Source organism: Tachypleus tridentatus, chromosome 2, assembly GCF_004210375.1.
Source record: "Tachypleus tridentatus isolate NWPU-2018 chromosome 2, ASM421037v1, whole genome shotgun sequence".
NCBI classification, from domain to species: Eukaryota; Metazoa; Arthropoda; class Merostomata; order Xiphosura; family Limulidae; genus Tachypleus; species Tachypleus tridentatus.
The window spans coordinates 151,460,905-151,478,612 of record NC_134826.1 but is presented as its reverse complement, the minus strand read 5'-3'; the positions used below and the strand labels follow the sequence as shown (position 1 = coordinate 151,478,612).

Genomic DNA, 17,708 nt, shown 5'->3' with positions numbered 1-17,708 from the left:
TATTTGAAGGTATTTTAACAACTCTCATCAAGATGAGAAAGAAGAAGAAAGAATACAGTCATTGAATGTTTTACCAATGGATAATTTCACCAAACAAGAGAAAGTTGAGATGCTTGATTTTAAGGATGCAATTTTCCAGTCAATTAAAAAAATGGGTGAGACTAATGATTTGTTAATACACTTGTAATAAAATGTTATTTTGGTGAAGAAATCCAACATAGAATATTGGACAATCTTGTGTTAAGATGAACTTAGGTTTATTAATACTGTTCTATTTTGGTGGTAATTCATGAGTTATAATTCTTGAAAAATATTTGAAGCAGAAAATATGGAAACAGTGCTCCTGAAAAGAAATTTTAAATTTACCTGTAAAGTACTTGTGTATGAGGTTTATTATCTTGGGTAAGTGAGAAGTAATTTTAAAAATATTCCAAAGGACTTTTTAAATATCTTGCAATGGACAGGTCAAAAGAACATGTCATGACATTTTAGAATGTTATTCTCAACATCTGATTACAGCTTTATTTTCATTATAAGGCAAATTTTAATATTTTGCATATGTTTTAATATTAAGAATGTTAAATATGAATTTCGTGTGTCATATGTCTTATTGTTTTGCTTTATTGTTCTATTATGCCTTCCATTCAATGTCTGCAGTGGTTAATGAACTAAAAACTCAATCTTCAGACTTTTAAAAGGAAGAATATAAATAAATAAACTTTCATGATTTTGATTTGTTGTGAGATCAATATAGGAATATATTAGAATCAATACTATTTAGATTTATTGTTCACTTCAAATATAGAAATTATCGAGAGGATAGAAATTAAAACGATCTGGGTACAAGTGATGGTATCTCTTATGTTTGATTTGCTGCATATGGAGATAAAGAATAATGATATTTTGGTTATAAACTTTCTAAAGATAAATTTTTACATATTCAAGGTATACATGTTATTTACAGAAAGAAAAGGGTAGCTGCAAGTAAAAAACCAGGATGGCTATTAAAGTAAAGCATCATAAATTTAATAAACTTAAAATGACTGGTGTGACAGAAAATGTACAGAAGATAAAAAAAGTTGGTAAAGCAAAATATTGAGATCGAAAAGGATGAATGTAAAAAGAGGGATGATAAAAGAAGGCCTGTATCTAATAGTTATGAAATGACTAGGTTATTCTGTTGTTTTTAATTACATTTTTACTGATGAAGAATTCAGCAATATTCCACATCTTGAACAGATGATGGATGAAAAGAAGATAGAAGTAGATATCTGCATTAATTTTGAACTGGTTAACAAAAATGGAGGAAGTTTAAAGAATGACAAGCCTCCTGGGCCACATTTCCTCAAGGGTTTTGAAAAAGGTTAACTATTACATATATGAGCCAGTTACTGCTATTTTTATCAATCTTTGAACAGTGGACAGGTACAAGAGGACTGGAAACTAGCTACTGAAACTCTTCTTTTCAAGTGATGTGATAAAAATTTTTCCAGTAATTGTTGACCCATTAACTTTACAACTGTTGTGAAAAATCTGATAAAATATACTTTGTAAAGTCATTTAGCAAAGTTTATAATTTTACTGGATAACCAACATGGTTTCACTGAACAAAATTCTTGTGTTACAAATCTTTTGACATTCTTTAAAAAATATGGTGCTCATGTATAGGAGGGTAAGAGCATAAATTTTACATATTTGGATTTTCAGAAACATTTGACATGACACCACATAAAAGACTTACAAAAATATATCTATAGGTGTGGAAGATAAGTTAGTAAATTGGATAGAAGAGTGGTTGGATGTGAGAAAGAAAAGCATTGTCACAATGTTACAAACAGACTTCTGTCAAACTGGATTAATGTTACGAGTGCAGTACATCAAGGCTCAGACTTAGGACCTTTGCTCCTTTTGGTTGCTGTGTGTGAAATAGATGAAGAAATAATCAATAAATCACATAAAATTGCAGATGATATTAAGATCTTGGGTGTTACTATCTGTAAAGAGGTTACTGCTGATTAAAGAATTTATATCATTCAGTGAATTGGTTAAATAAATGGCAAGTGGGTTTTAATTATGATAAGGAAAGATAATGCATGTGGGTTGTTTGGTAATTGATAGCATTGATATATCAACTTTTCTCACACATAACAGTGAAGATAGTCAGCCTAGGGCATACAACTATAATTTTTGACAGGGAGGCAGTGTTTTTCATCTAAGATAGTTCTGTTTTTCTAGCAGGATGGTTTGCCTTTCGAATGAGTTACCTTCCATTGTGCCAAGGTCTCAAGCAGTGAGGGGTCCTCCACTGATGATTTAAACTCACTTGAACTCTCTGATTTTTCAATAAATCTTCATATTTCAACTGTTATTTTGTTCTATTCTTACTCATACGACTAGGTTAATTTGATCAACCTCATATCCACCATAAAAAGTACAAAATAATTTAAAATTACCATTTTGTCTTTCTATTATTACTTCAAATTGTAGCAGAAAACAACATTTCTTTACACTAAATAATTGAAGATTTCTTAACCTTATACAGCTCTTTATAATTAAATGCATTTGTTTTATTGTCTTTTGGACTATGATTTTTAAAATTCCCACCATAAGAAGCATTCAAATATGTAGTAACATGAAGCAAATGTTACACCAACCAAGATAGTTACAGGGGCTGTGGAACGTTTTTGTGAGTGGGAGGGCTGACAGGCGGGGTCCAGGGGCAAAGCCCCTGGCAGGGGTTCAGGGGGTGGAGTCCCCTGAAGCTCCTCGATTTTAATCATATTGATAACCCATTCTGAGGCCCTGTTAGCAGTTCTTCTTGTGGGGACTATAAAAAAATCGGTTTTCTCTTTCTGTGCCTTCCGGTATGACTTAAATTAACCCTAAATTACTGTTTTTAACTTTGCTACTTTGAATTCTGCAACATCAACTATCATTAGCAGGTCCTTACAAGGAAATTTTCTAAATAGAGACTTAACAAATCTCATTGAGATATTCTGATGCTAGATGCTAACATAAATTTAATGAAGTAAAATGTGTTTCGATGCGATGACGCAAGGTTTGTTGTCAAGGAACTAGGGACGTTTCAGATTGTTTTTGCGGGGAGGGGGGAAGGGACTGAGTATGAATATGCATTTAGGTTACTTACAAACTTAGGACTGAAAAAAAATCGAAATAGAGCTAGCCTTAATATCTCAGTAAAATTATACACATAGATGACACGTTACTTCATCAATGCATAGCTATATTAATGATCTTTTAAAATGGAAATATAAATGAATAATGCCATGGTTGCTCAACTGGCCTATTCACCTTTATATATCAAATTTCATATGAAAACTGATATCATAATTTTACTGACCTCATTATCATATTGCAAAAGTATAAACTGATGTACGTCGACGGATAGAAATACAAATCACTTTTACCAAGGAAGAGTAAAAGTACCGTATGTGATATAATGATGGGAACAAGTTTCTCCAGCAAAGTCGTGATCCGTGAATACACCGAGCTTCACCTTCCTTCTGTCATTCTTTTGTACAAAGTCATTGGCAATAGAAACAAGATCTATTGATGCTGTGCGTTCCTTGTGGATGTGGAGAACTGCCAAACTATTAAAACGAGATTGGTTCATTGTTGATCGTAGCCATGTCTTGAGTCTTCTGGCTGTCAAGAAGCTCCTTTCTCCTACAGCATTAGTTGATGGGTTAACAAGCAGGAGTTTGACTAGACTTATCACTTCCGAGATTAGGCATCTTTGAAGTTCTTTCAGCTGCTTCAGGGCCAAATAAATTTCGTTGAAGCATTCAAAGTGACGATCTTCAGAGTCACTGCGTAACAGTCCATTGAGGAGAGGTAGTTGTACCTTGAGAGAAAGGATGTCCAGATCATCATTGTATTTGTCCACCAAGTACTTCAGCTCATCAGAAGTATCCTCTTCTCGAAGAGATTTCAAGAGATCTTTCATATGTCGATACACCTGGAAGCCTGGCTGATCAAAACGACGGTTGATTGCGTTAATGGCAAGGTCAAGAACCTCAAAGTACTGCCTTCTGTAGAATTCCTTGGGAGACGACGGGAACGATGGCTCACCGGTTCCTACCTCAAAACGCTTGGGCTCTCTCTTCTGTCTTGGCATTTGAGGTTCAGAAATGTTGAGCTCCATTGCCTTTCGGTGCACTTCTTCATATATCTTGTCAAAATTACCATCAATACTCATTTTAACAAGAACGCCTGCTACCAGTTTTGCATTTTGTTGCCCCTGTGCTGCAGACAAGCAGGTCTTCTGCAATGTTTTTGACAAATTGTCCGTCAAAGAGTTCATAGCGACACCAAGATGAAGAGCAAAGAAGTACTCAAATTTCTCCATTTGGGATATGATACCTATTATTCGTGCCCTCATTTCAGAGTCTAGACGATCTTCCAGACAAACGTCCCACTCCAAGAGAAGCGCTTCGTATTTGGCAATGATGCGGTCGAAGCTTTGGCCGCGAACTGTCCAGCGAGTTGGGCAAATCACCTTTAGACCTGCTGTTTCTAGGTTAATATCAGCTTTTATTTTTTCCAGCAGACCTTGACGCTTTGGTGAAAATTTTATGAGCTTGCAGATTTCGTATGTGATATCTAGGGTATCAGCTAACAACTTAGACCCTTTTGTTGCATCACATACTGCGAAATTTAAGGCATGCCCATAGCAATGTGTATAGTGTGCCTTAGGAGCATCTTTGAGGATTTGTTCAGCAACACCTCTTCATGATCCAGCCATACGACCTTTGACATCATAGCACTGGCCCCGACAGTTGGCCAGGGTCAAGTTCATCCGAATTATCGCGTCCTTGATGGCCAATACGATGGTATCTGGCTTTATGGTGGGTATTTCATAAAATCCGATGAAGTCCTCGTGGGGTTCCAGATTGTCGTCAATCCATCGAATACATATTGTAAGCTGTTCCTTGTTTGCAACGTCAGTGCATTCATTGGCAAGGATGGAGAAATAACGACCGTTTCTGATACAAGACGCCACATCTCGCAACACCTGCAATGCCGTTACCTCTAATATTTCGTTCTGAACATCATGTGTAACATACTTGTTGGTTTTTTTCTTAAGCCACTCTATCATTTTAGAATTGTCCTTTGTTCTGAGGTGATAAAGTTGTATGAAGTTCGATTTTTCATCACTGTGTCCTTGCAAAGCCAGTCCCTGTCTAGTCAAGAACTGTATGTTCTCGACGATCTTGGCCATGTTGCTCCTAGATTCTTTCTTCTCTTCTCCCAATGGCATGTCCAACTTTTCGCCAATGTCAGAACATGTTTTGGGAAGAACTATTACATTTTCTACTGCCATTTTATGGCACTGCGACATTTGGTGATCTCGAAACTTTTCCCTTGCCTTCTTCCAGTTTGAAAAGCCATCTCGGAGGAAAGCCGATTCCTTGTACTTTGCATTGAGTTTCTGCACTTTTTCTGCCAGTAAGCAGGTGTGACAAAGAACCGTATCTGAAAACTCTAGTGTAACCAAGGAAATTCTTCGTACCATGACGGTTGAAATGATCGTTTGAATTGCTTGCATTCCCTTTTGGGGTACTGGAAATTTCGTGGTTGATTTGGTTTTAACGGGATTATCAATTCCGCTTGTAAACTGTCATCCATACTTGCTTTGCTACCTACAGAAGAATGGATGCCTTCTGAAGCTGTCGATAGACCAACAGTTTCTACTGACGACCTGCTTTGCTGAACCTCTGCCTGCTGTATAGTTTGTTCACATTTCCCTTGTTTAACAGGCAGCTTGGGACCACAGAACTTTTCCATCGATGACTGTATTTTTCTTTTTCTGGGAAGGGGCTTTGGTCTGACCTATTGAAATATGAAAAGAAATGACTGTAGGACGTTTCCCTATTTAAATCGCCCTATTTTTTCATTTGGGTCATTTTTGGCAGAAAGGGTACCCATTATTAGGGATTTTTAAGAAGAACAATTGACCCATTTTAAGGGTTTTTTTTTATGGGGTACGTTCTACATTCACATCCATTGTGGAATCCTCCATGATGCGCAGAAAGTCATTACCCCATATAACGTACCCATCCAGGTACGTACGAAGCTATCTACTTAGCTGATAACACACCCATTCCGCGCCGATCCGTACGAAGCTATCTAGTTAGCTGCGTGCGGCCGACCGGCCAGCGAGGGATTGGGGTGGTGCGCACATACGTGATTTTTAAATGTTGCACTTGAAATTTAAAAATCACGTGTGTGCGCAACATGTACACATCGAGCATGAGCGACAATAAGGGTGAGAACTCTGGGCGAGAACTGTAAGAATATTATTTTGAGCGATAAACTTACCCATATTTAGGTCAAAATGGATTGGGGGGGCATATTCAAGGATTTTCCGGCACAAATCATACCCTATGTTTATGGTTTTCTTGGGAATAAAGTAACCTATTAGGGCGGCATACGCCCATTAAGCGAGTATCTCTCTCCCCCCCCTGCCCCCCTGCAGTTAGAACGCACACATGAATGTGACCACGTGGCGGATACAGCAGGTGCACACTACTATATCCAAAATATCTTCCGACCATGTGATGGGTGGATACAATCACTGAATCTATTACCAGTGGCAAAATTAAACATGTTTAACTGAGCAGACTCAAAATGTTCAAGTTTTCCACATATAAGGTCTAGGTTTCAGGTTATCAAACATTTTACAGGACTGTGGACATAGGCTGATTATTAAACATGGAACTTGATTAAGGCCAGACGAAACACATGGAATTTCAGTAATTTACATTGTAAAAAAACTTAACAAAAGGATGATGAGAGCAGTCTTTGACCTCAGACCTAGGTTGGCATTTTAAAGACACAAAACAGTATAAATATACTTTTTCCCCAGACCATTTTCAAGCAGGTCAAAAGTAAGGCTGTATAAATAGCTCTCAGGTATCTGGTTAAATGGAATTATTTTTCTCATGAGAAAATCTACTATTGTAGGTGTGATTACCAGTTTGTGAACTGTCATTGTTAACACATAAAGGTTATTCATATAAAGTGCATTTAGCATCCATTGAAATACAAAAACAAATCATGCTCTATACAGTCAAAGTCTAATATTTGATTAGAGTTTTCCTACAGTTGGAGGTGTTTGATTTAGATTAGCTGTCTTTATTGTAGTCTCTCAGCTCAAATTTAAGGACTGCTTGCACAAATGGTCTGTATAGCTTTCCTCAAGTATCCAAAACAGACATAACTAATATTTTATCAGTGGCTACAATTACTGGTAAGGATATTTTGTTTGTAAAGAACCGAATCTTTTTTATTTTACACTATGTACTTGGAAAATAAAGGAATTATACAAATGATTATGTTAGTATTGAGTGCATTATTACAGTTTTGAACAAAATTTGTTTTTTATATGATGAAAATGATGATGTATGTTTTCATTAACATTTAATTTTATACACAAACACAATTTATGAAAATTCTCATTAATAACTTTCATTTATTATTATACAATTTCATTGTACTTATTGTCATATTACTTCACTATAGTGGTTGTAATGTAGTAAAATTCTTACTCTGCTCTTTACTTGTTGTTATGACAGATTTACTTTGTAAATTTGAAACTTTGTGACCTTAATTTGTGAAGAACCTTTTTCTTACAAGTTTTAAAATTCATCGTTCATTTGAATCTTATGCTCTTTATAACGTTGTTCAAAGTATTATGAAGAACAGTTTATATTTTTGTCATTATTTTCCAGAAAGTGAACACAATTATGAAAAAGGACAGCAAATTGCACATATAATCCCACAAAAGGTATATATCCAAATTCTTTACTTAACAATTTGGAGACTGTTGTGTGTTAGTGTTTCTCTGCTGACTCCAATGAAACAGTTATATCTACAGTGAAGTATTTATGTCATACTTAAAACAGTGATAATTATATACATTAATTTAGATAACAATTTTATTAACAACCAAATAATTTCAAGATTAATTATACTTCAGTCTGAGTATGTTCTTAAACTGAATGACCAAATATCTTGTTTAAACTTCATGTTCTCTTAATAGATAATTTAACCTTAATGTCAAAAATAAGTATAAATTACATTGACGACATGTAATTTGAATTCATTTTCTAGAGTATGTGTGTAACAGTAATGTACAATCCTAAGAATAATGCAGACATTGTAACAACCACAAACTAATCATTAGACAAATAAAGCTCTCCTCTGTTTTAACTACTTCCTCATGAACAGAAACTGATATGCTGAGCAACTAAGAACATTTACACAAGTAAATAAAACTTCTGTTTAATCACTTTCTTACATCTAGAAACTGGTATGTTTAACAACCTCATAATAAAGCAAATTAGATGTATGTTTGTTCTTACCACTTTTAATTTCAAAATATAACTCTGCAATTTAGCAATGTCCTTTATACTTTATATATTTAGAACTAAAAGTTTCAAAGGAAATAATATATTTATCAAGTAATATAAATCGGCTTGCTTGTTTAAATACAACAATCTAGTTCTTTATTCTAAATTTTTCTTGTATACAAGTAATTATATTTTATCATTTGTTTATACACTAATTGATTGTACTCACTACTATGAACATTTCTAGCTGTCCCATTTTATATTTTCTAGATCATTCCTCTCAGCTGATGACTGGTCACTACAGTTCAGACGTTTCAAACTTCTCAATCTGTTCTAACTAGTGCAAGATCGATTAATAAATATTTACTGAAGAAATTACTCATCTGCAAAGCTGATGTTGAGATTCTGTTTTAAATACTAAATTAAGAACCTGTTTAACATCAGTTAGGCCAAAATTCACATGTCACAACTTTTTTCAGAATTACATTCAAGTTTGAATTAAACTAAATTATTATCAATATATAAGAATAAACCAGGCAACAAAACATAGTTAATAAATCAAAATTTTATATTACTTAAGTTTTTGACAATATCAGAAACTATTTCTAAAAATTCTCAATCTCCCCTCATATCAGAACTGAGATCTTCTCTCAATGTCTGCCTTCTTCTCTAACTTATTTATCACCCCTCTGAGAAGTACAGAATTTAATGTAAGCTACTCATTTTAATATAACCATTACACGGGCAAAGAATAATTTTTATAGTCTTTGTTCTTAACATAACATAATATTTTTGGACAACATGGGATCTATGGATCCATTTTGGCTGTTCTACACTCTAAACTAACTAAAATAAACAAAATTTAAAACCAGCCACACTTCAAAAAGTACAACAATATTTAGATAAATAAAATGAAATTCACAGTTTGTAACACAGTGTGCTTCATTTCTGGGTAATCAGCAGACAAAACAATTTTATTTTCTATTTCTTGTTTTTCTGTGTTTTTGTTTTAGTTGTTTCACCTTGATCGTGTTCATTGAGTAATTTTCTGATTACCTAGTTTATACTGTCTTAATTTATTTACCCTTGGAATACCTCATTTCTTTCTTATATTTGTGTAATCCAAACTGAATGTTATTACTCTATTATGGGATAGGGTAATACCACATTTAAGTTTGTGCTAAATATTTTGCTCTTCCTATTTTATTTGTTTCATATAAGAATCACAAAGCTTTCTTTCCAGTTGTAGCTGTTACTTATTTGTTTTTTAGCTATTTGTTGAGATAGTATTGGGTTTTTCATTGTATCAAATTACTCCATTCTAGGTAGCAATTAATGAACTATTAGTTGATCAAACTCAGTTGATGTAGCAAAATGGGCACTATTTTCGTCTTTCTTCACTTCATATTTAAACTTGAGTAGTTTATATACTTTCACCACTGAATCGAGGCTTTAATTGATGTTAATTATCATATTTTGTTTATTTCCAGTTTATATATATTTATTATACTTTTGATTACACCTAGGTGATTCTTTGTCAGTTTTTCGAAATTAAGTAAAGCTTATTTATGGCATGTCTGGCTTGGTCCTTTTCCAGGCCTTGCATGGGCCTTTCAACTTATATAAATTGTGATGAGTGGTTGAGTATTGCATATGGCATGGTTCTTTCCCAAGCCTTGACGTGGACTTCTCTACTTGTATAAATCTAGACTTTATGGTAAGGAGCTCAGGCATTCTTTTCCTGCTACTTAAGTTTGAAAATGATTCATCGAGTGCAGACATTGATCTACGTTGACATTTTGTGTCCTTCTCATGTTTATTAATTTCTTTAAATCTCATCAGTGTTTTTCTTGTTTTCCATCATAATGTAGCTTTTCCTACAGAAAGTTTTTCTTCTTCCCATGATATTTGAATCCATGCAGAATAAAAAGTTTATGTTCAATCTTATACTGGTATGTCTCACTATCCTTTACTGGTTGATATGTACATTATGGCTTATAATCAGCTTTTTCTCTGGACTCTCAGATATCAGACTTGAAGTTATGATCCATTGTTCTGGTTTAGTGTTCTCACCTTCACCTTACTTTCACTATCCTTTCACATTATCTGTCCTCCATCCATCTCTTGGATTCAACCACTGTTCCTCTAAAAACTTGTTCATGAACACTCTTTTCCTTTTTCTTAACATTGGCGTTTTCTAAATCCTTCATCAGGTACTTTATTTCCGTTGCTGCAGATTTGTAGAGAGGGTTTCTTTTTTGCTTAAGTATATATACTTACTTCTTAGGTTGAATACCTTTAATTGGCATGTTTCTTTTACCAATGAGTTTTGGTGGGGTTACATGATTTTTTGTAATAATTGACTATTATTGTGTCCCATCTTTTCCAAGTTTTTTTTCCTTTTCCAACATTATCTTTCTTCTTACTCTTTTCTGTTCCTTGTCCTTTCATTTCAATTCTCTTCTCCCATCTGTTCTTCCACTATCCATAGGTTTCATTGCTGACTATACTCTAGGCTCTGAAAGAGTGCAACCTGTTTGGCTTGATTTGTGTGTCTATGGATTCCTTTTTTTTGGCTGACCATTGGTAGTTAAAGATTCTATCTCTTGGCCTTATCCTTCATTTTTCCTCACTTCCTGCTTTGTCTTTTGCTTCTCTTGGAAAACCCCATATTCCACCAGGAATTGTCTAAGGTGTTATCAGACCTTTTGGTCAAGGATGCTATTGAAAGGATTTCTCAGTCTTCTCCAGAATTTTATTCCTATCTGTATGCCATTCTCTTGTATACTGGAGATTGTCATCTGATGATCATGCAGTTACATCTCTATTAGTTTGTTGACCTTCCTCAGTTTCAATGTTAAGTTCTTTCATTCTCCAGTGGAATTTTTCTCAAGTTTTAGAAGGCCAAAGTTGTCACCTCTGAATCTTATTTTCACATTTCTGTCTTCAAAGCAACTTGAATGTACCTTTCACTTATGCATCACAATTGAGTTCATTAGTTCTGAGTTCTTCCTTTTGGTTTGGCATCAGCCCCATGTATTTGCATTAGACATGTAATGTGTGCCTTTGCTTTCGAACTTCATGGCTTAGGATTGAAATCCAGCCATTATGTAGATGGCTGCTGTTGTTTTTTTATCTGTATCCATACAGGGCTTCTCATAACATCTTCTTCTTCAGGGGGTGTATAATCAGTCTAGAGAAGTATTATCTCACACCTGTCTTGTATTTTGTTCAATCAGGTGTGTTCTTTATATCCTGTCTCATCAGAGTATGGTTTTCTCCACTTTTTTGTTGTCCGTGAAGGTTTGGTTTCTGTGGCTCTATCCTATCCTTCTCTTCCTATTTGAGAGATTTTCTATCTATTGAGGACTTGGACTATCTTAAAATCCCTTATCTTCTAGGGTCATGCTTACATGTGTCTTTTAGAGTCAATTCTACACAGTCAAAGAATCTTGTGTCAAGATTTTAGTCCAGAATGGTTATTGAGTTCTTATGTTTTTATGGCTTTGCTCTCATTTGAACATTTCTCACGTTGATGTCTCTACCATTAAGGATAATGCCAAGCTTCCTGTGTTTGTGTTTTCTGTTCTGCTTCTCTCGACATATTTGATGGATTTCTTCACTCGGGGTTGGTCTAAATCTCTTCATTTGTGCTTTTACCCTATTTGTCTCATCATTAAGGACACATCTTCTGGTTATACACTATTGTTTATCTCTCTAGGTTGATCCTTTTCATGTTCTCCTCATTCTTTTATCAGTATCTCTTGGTTCTTCACACGGTGTTTTTATTTGAACTTGTCTGTTTTAACTGTTGCTGGTTACCTGTTGGCTTTCTCTGCTACTTTCCAGTTTTTTCATTTCTGATGGGTTATTACTTTATCAGTAGTTACTATGCTTCATCTGCCATTCTTGAAATCTGGCTGACTGGGATCTTAAGGATATTATCCTTACCATTACCTTAATCCCTTTGAACCTTTGGATTCCTATTTCTTTTACTATCTGTCCCTAAAACACTTTTAATCCAGTTTCTTGTCGTTATTTGTCAGCATTCTAAAGTGTAAGACATCACTACTTTTTCATGTCCTGTCTTGTTATGCCTCTCTCCTTCTCTTATCTGGACTGTGCTTTTCTCCATAAAATATCTTTGGCTCATGAGAGTTATAGTTCATTCACCACTACACCTCTTCCTTTTATTTCTTAACTTTATTCCTGTTCAAAGTCTTGTCTGTTTATTCAGATTTTTTGTTTATTAGAGAAAATTGTTTGGAATGGCATGTGGTTGACTCCTCATGCTTTTTTCACACACTGTCTTCGTTGTTTGACCATTTCTTCTTTATTGGGTTATAAACTTTTGAAGTCTGCCTACAGTTTCTGTTTTGAACACAAGAAACTCTCTCTGTCTGGGTGTTTCTTTTTTTCCTTCCCTCTTTTTTTGTATAGCCCTCTACTCTAGTGCAGGATATTGTTCAGTGTTTTATGTTGCTTCTCATAGATGTATAGTTAACAAGGACCTGCCAAATATAGAGCTGTTCTAACCTGGTATAGTATTGAACAATCAATATTCCACAAGGTATTCTCATGGTGCTTCTTTCCCTAAATAGGGCCCAACCTGGTCTATATCTGCTCATGGATTAGCATAAGTAACACTGGAAGGAACTCAAGCTCATCCTCCATGCCTAGTTTGATACCCAGGGATGGCCTTCTTATAAAAGTAAGATTTTTAATCCTTATTATGCTTTCTGGTGTTCCTTTTTCTTCTTCATTTGGAACTTTCAACTTCTTGTCATCAGTTCCCAGATGTTGGATTGATGAACCATGGATGTTGCATTCTGCATGTTAACCTATTTCACTCAGTAGAGAGTAGGGTGGTGTCATTCTGTCTACATAGTACAGTTCACTTCCAGCTAGCTTTTCTCAATCCTAACACTGTAGAGATGTCAGGTTTCCAGATAGTCTGTTGTTAGAGTGGCACAGGATCAGCCAGCACAAGATCGTACTTAGTTGCAAGATTGATCTACCTTTCCAAATTCACTCCACTGGGTTGAGGTAAAGATGGCAGTGATTTCCATCCTATCACTGTCAGGATGGTAGCATCTTGCTTTTTTTCAGATTGACCCATGATGTATTGGCTGACATATTCTGGCAACACTACACATGTAGAACTTCTGAAAGCCCAAAGAAGGTTATGGTACTGTGCTTGTATTTTTCATCTGTTCTTGGGACATTTCCTTTCAAAGCAAAGAACGTGTCTTGGTACAGGCGAGATGTCGCTGCCCCCAGGTTTACTGCTATACTGTTTTAAAGTATATGATATTGCACGGTGTGGGTTCTTTTTGGGCATTTCCTGAATGGGTCTCATCTGGATAAATCTTCACACCAGTCTCTTCACCACATCAATGCAGTATTATAGCTACATGTTAGCAGAAGTCAGTGTTATAGCTGGATGTTAGCAGAAGTCAGTGTTATAGCTGGATGTTAGCAGAAGTTACTATTTTCCAACCTTAAAAATCTATTTCTGATTTTTTTCTTCCTTCCACTCAAAACTTTTTCCCACTTCCAGTGGATATTACTTTCATACATAACCATGATTAAACACTCAGTATAGAAGAACCATCAAGAGTTGGTGCTGCACTTGTGTTTGTTGAGAGTTGTTGCATCGTTATTTACATACAAGAACTCAGCAGTTTCATATGGAAACATAAGTGATCAGATGAAAGTCTTAAGGTTAATGTGTAATAAAAAGTATGCATATAGAAAGTAACATTGATGAGAGTGTAGGGACGTATCTATCAGAAATATATTTACTGTGCTGGAAAATGTTAACTTTCATGTTCATTCTTACATCTGAAGTACCTTCCTTCATTACATATTGATTGAAATCTTAGTGGGCTGGTACTGTTCTCATAATTGGTGTGTAGGTCTATTTTATAGACCTGGGAGGATCAGAATATCTACAGGAAAAAAAAAGTAATTGTGAGCTATCCACAGATATGTAGTTGCTCCAAAGTATAGGTATTACCAGTTAAGAAAAGAATGTTTAACACAATGATTTATTATTATTAAAGAATAATTTTATGTTCTATATTAATGTTTTGCTTTATTCTGTGTTTCAGATTTCTAAAAATCATTTTAATAATGCACAGTAATAGATATTTGTATATGAATACAAAAAGAATTGTATCTAATGTCATATATGAATATAACCTCAAACAATCATGCTTATTTATTATAGCATAATAGTACATAAGTAAACTGTAATACATTAAACAAATATATTTGTTTTTAGGCTATCGGTTTGATAGAAGAAGCAATGCATCAACTGCAGTTGGACTTGGGTAATAATCATAAAGGGTTTGAAACCGATGGAGTCAGAGTAACTGATGAAAAACAAAATAAATATGGGAATTTTCATGTAATCCTGCGTTTTAATTATTTGTTTGAGAGCACTATCTACTACAGTAGAGATGCTGGGAACTATTTAATATCGGCTGTTTGGAAATCCATAATAGATCAGTATCAAGTAAGTTTTTACACTACAGTGTTTGTATTTTACATTTCTGTAACGTAAGAAATCAGCTTAATCTGTGTTAGAAAGATATACTTTTATTTGTTACACAAGAAAAGCTGATTTTGTACATTATTATATCTGTCACAGAAACATTTTTACTTGCTAAATCCTGCTACAGAGAAATAAAACCACTTCCTATTATTGCATCCAAAATACGTATTATTCCTTAGTATATGTTACACATTAACATACTTATTTGTCATTCTCTTTCATGTACAAAACTACTATTCATCATTTAACTTTATATTAAAGTAAGTTTATTATATATTATACAGTTTTTTTTGTTTCATAACTAGGTTTTTAATTGTCAGTTTTTTTACCCAGAAATCCTGTTATCCTGTTTTCCTATGCTATAACCAAGCATTTATTTTACCTATAAATGTCTAACATATAATTTTGCATTACAAATAAATATTCTTTTATGTTTATCATAATAACGTATTCTTACCATTTAATCAATATTCTAGAATAATTTTGGTTGTTATCCTTTGTTACATCAAAATATTGTTTACGACAGTGCTGTGTTGAATTTAAATTAATAGTTTCTTCCCCAATGGATCAGTGATAACTCTAAGGACTTGCAGTGCAAATATTGGTTGCTCCATTCCCTTCTGTGGATCGACAGCTAATTGTGTAGTTTTGTGCCAAACAGACTATACTTTATATGTCAAAGAAAAGTGTACTCACTAATTTATGTTAACTATAAACATTTTTACCTCATAATATATATCACACAGAATAATTCTTGTTCATTACCCTGTTATGTAATGAATTGTTTCTCATTTTTCACTGTTACACAGAGTAAAATTATTCCTAATTTATCCCTATTACACAGAAGCCTTTTTCCCTGTCACTTTGTGTTACGTAGATATTCTCAGTCACATTTCTGTGTTCCACAGAAACATATTTACATGTTATTCTTTCAGAAACAGACACCAGAAGTTATTTTATTCCTGATACTTGTTAACTGTTATACTGAACCTTCCCATTCATTACTGTATTTTAAACAAAAACACTAATAAGTTATTCTATGTAATAACCGAGCTACACAATGTGCGTAATAAAAAAGGAACAAACTATTTAAACAGAAACAACTTACATGTAGCGTTTAATTCTTACTTCTGTAATAGGAATGTTTTCACTCATTATTTTGTCACACAGAACAGCTTTATTGATGTTTTAATTTTAAGCACAGAACTATATAATGGGCTGTCTCAGGGCCTGATTAAGGGCAACTGATGCCATAAGCACAGCCCAACAATGGTGCCCCCTCGGTCCCCTCTATTGTTTAACTGAAATGATATTAAGACTCAATAAGTGCTGAAAGTGAAATAAAAGTTTGAAAATCTATCTTCTTCAGTTTTTTCCAGGTCAGACCTCACAACTATATTAAATAAAAACACACCTGCTATGGATCAAAATCAAGCAGTCTTTTATTTAGAATTTATGAGGGAAATAACTTTGATTAATGATAACTAAAATAATCATTTTTGCCGTACATTTGTTTTCACTCTTGAGTTAAAATTCTCACTTTGATGTTGACAAAAATGAAAAATTTGCTGAAAACCCTTTTATTCAAAAAACTCTCACTTTAATATTAACAGTTTCTCACTTTCAACTTGAAACCTTGTAAGCAAATTATTTACTTATTTATTTAAATTTTAAAAAGTTTTCTTCTAGATTTTTTAATTGCAAGGTCTTTGATCAAGTTCTCAGAACTAATTTGTCATAACAAACCTGCTTCTAAACTAAGCAGAGACAAGCCTATCTTGTTTAATAGCTCTTGCGATTTTTAAAATGCTAGAATCAAGAAAATGAATGCTCAGCTGTGCAATTTGTGACCACTAATGTTAAAGATATACGCAATGCAATGTTTACATTTGGAAACGCACAGTTATTTTTGTCTTCTGAAATTATTTTATAAAGTTCAGCATGACTGAAACTGTTTTTTACAGTTTTTGTTGCGTATGAGTGAAACTGAGAATACCTTTCAGTTTCAGCAGATGAAGTGACATCATTTGTCACTTCACTTAGGAAAGAAAATATGTTTGTACACCTCTCCTCTTCTGCTCATCTGGGTTTCTAGTTTGTCAACAATTGTGTAGAAGGTGGTGATATGAAATTTATCTCTATCATTCAGATCAACTTCTTGTGCTTCTCTATCATTGAGTACCTTCTTTCTGACACGTTTGCGAGTTTGTGCTGCATTGTAATCAACATCTGGTAGTATTTACTTTACAACTGCTTCAAATCTTTCAAAGTCATCCCTTAAAGTACGTAGTTGATCAGTAAATGACTCGTACAGATATGCACGTGTTTTTAAGTTTACATCCTCATTTTGCAGAACTTGACTTGCCTTATGAAACTTTTACAAAATCTCATCCCACATGATCAACATAAAAACAAATTCTAGCTCCTGCATCCTATTTGCAATGCATTCTACTTCTCTTCTACTGTCTCCCTTTTGTGACTGGTCTTCAACTGGACATTCTAAAGCTTCCAAAATGTTATCCCAAAGAAAACAATATCTCGTTGGTTTGTCCCTATTGAAAGTCTGGCAAGATTTGCCAAATGGCCCATTTTGGTGTTGACAGTCACTGGGTCCACAAGCAATCTAATAAGCTGCATCACCAACAGAGAAATCGAGCCACAACCCTGAATCATTTGCTTTAGTTTCTTCATCTTTTGTAGACTGAAGCATTTTATCATAGTCCAGAAGATTTTCATTTTGAGTAATTATTTCTACCTCAGACTATCTTATAGAG

The 17,708-nt window shown here is 34.2% G+C and overlaps 2 protein-coding genes across 4 annotated transcripts in view; one reads left to right on the top strand and one right to left on the bottom strand.

Annotated features, from left to right (window-relative positions):
• The window catches only part of LOC143245641 (uncharacterized), a 125,755-nt gene that overhangs the window by 43,676 nt on the left and 64,371 nt on the right, over positions 1 to 17,708 (top strand). The window contains exons 12-14 of the mRNA XM_076491990.1: positions 10 to 155; positions 7,755 to 7,810; positions 14,662 to 14,895. Of these exons, the coding sequence (XP_076348105.1) occupies positions 10 to 155; positions 7,755 to 7,810; positions 14,662 to 14,895 (436 nt within the window). The remainder of the gene's footprint in view (positions 1 to 9; positions 156 to 7,754; positions 7,811 to 14,661; positions 14,896 to 17,708) is intronic.
• Positions 149 to 16,214, bottom strand: LOC143245371 (zinc finger MYM-type protein 1-like). Of its 3 annotated transcripts, none has more exons than XM_076491633.1 (3): positions 16,043 to 16,214; positions 8,605 to 8,712; positions 149 to 5,853 (listed from the first exon to the last, which is right to left on the bottom strand). In XM_076491633.1, the coding sequence occupies exon 3, from the start codon at positions 4,400 to 4,402 to the stop codon at positions 3,425 to 3,427; it is 978 nt and encodes a 325-aa protein (XP_076347748.1). In that variant the 5' UTR covers positions 4,403 to 5,853; positions 8,605 to 8,712; positions 16,043 to 16,214; the 3' UTR covers positions 149 to 3,424. The 3 variants fall into 3 exon arrangements, with proteins under 3 accessions (XP_076347748.1, XP_076347747.1, XP_076347749.1); XM_076491632.1 differs by having other exon boundaries at positions 8,605 to 14,326; positions 16,043 to 16,209; XM_076491634.1 differs by lacking the exon at positions 8,605 to 8,712.

Coding starts and splice junctions, on each gene's coding strand:
- LOC143245371 (XM_076491633.1), bottom strand. CDS start 4,402: ATGAGGGCACGAATAATAGGTATCATATCCCAAATGGAGAAATTTGAG.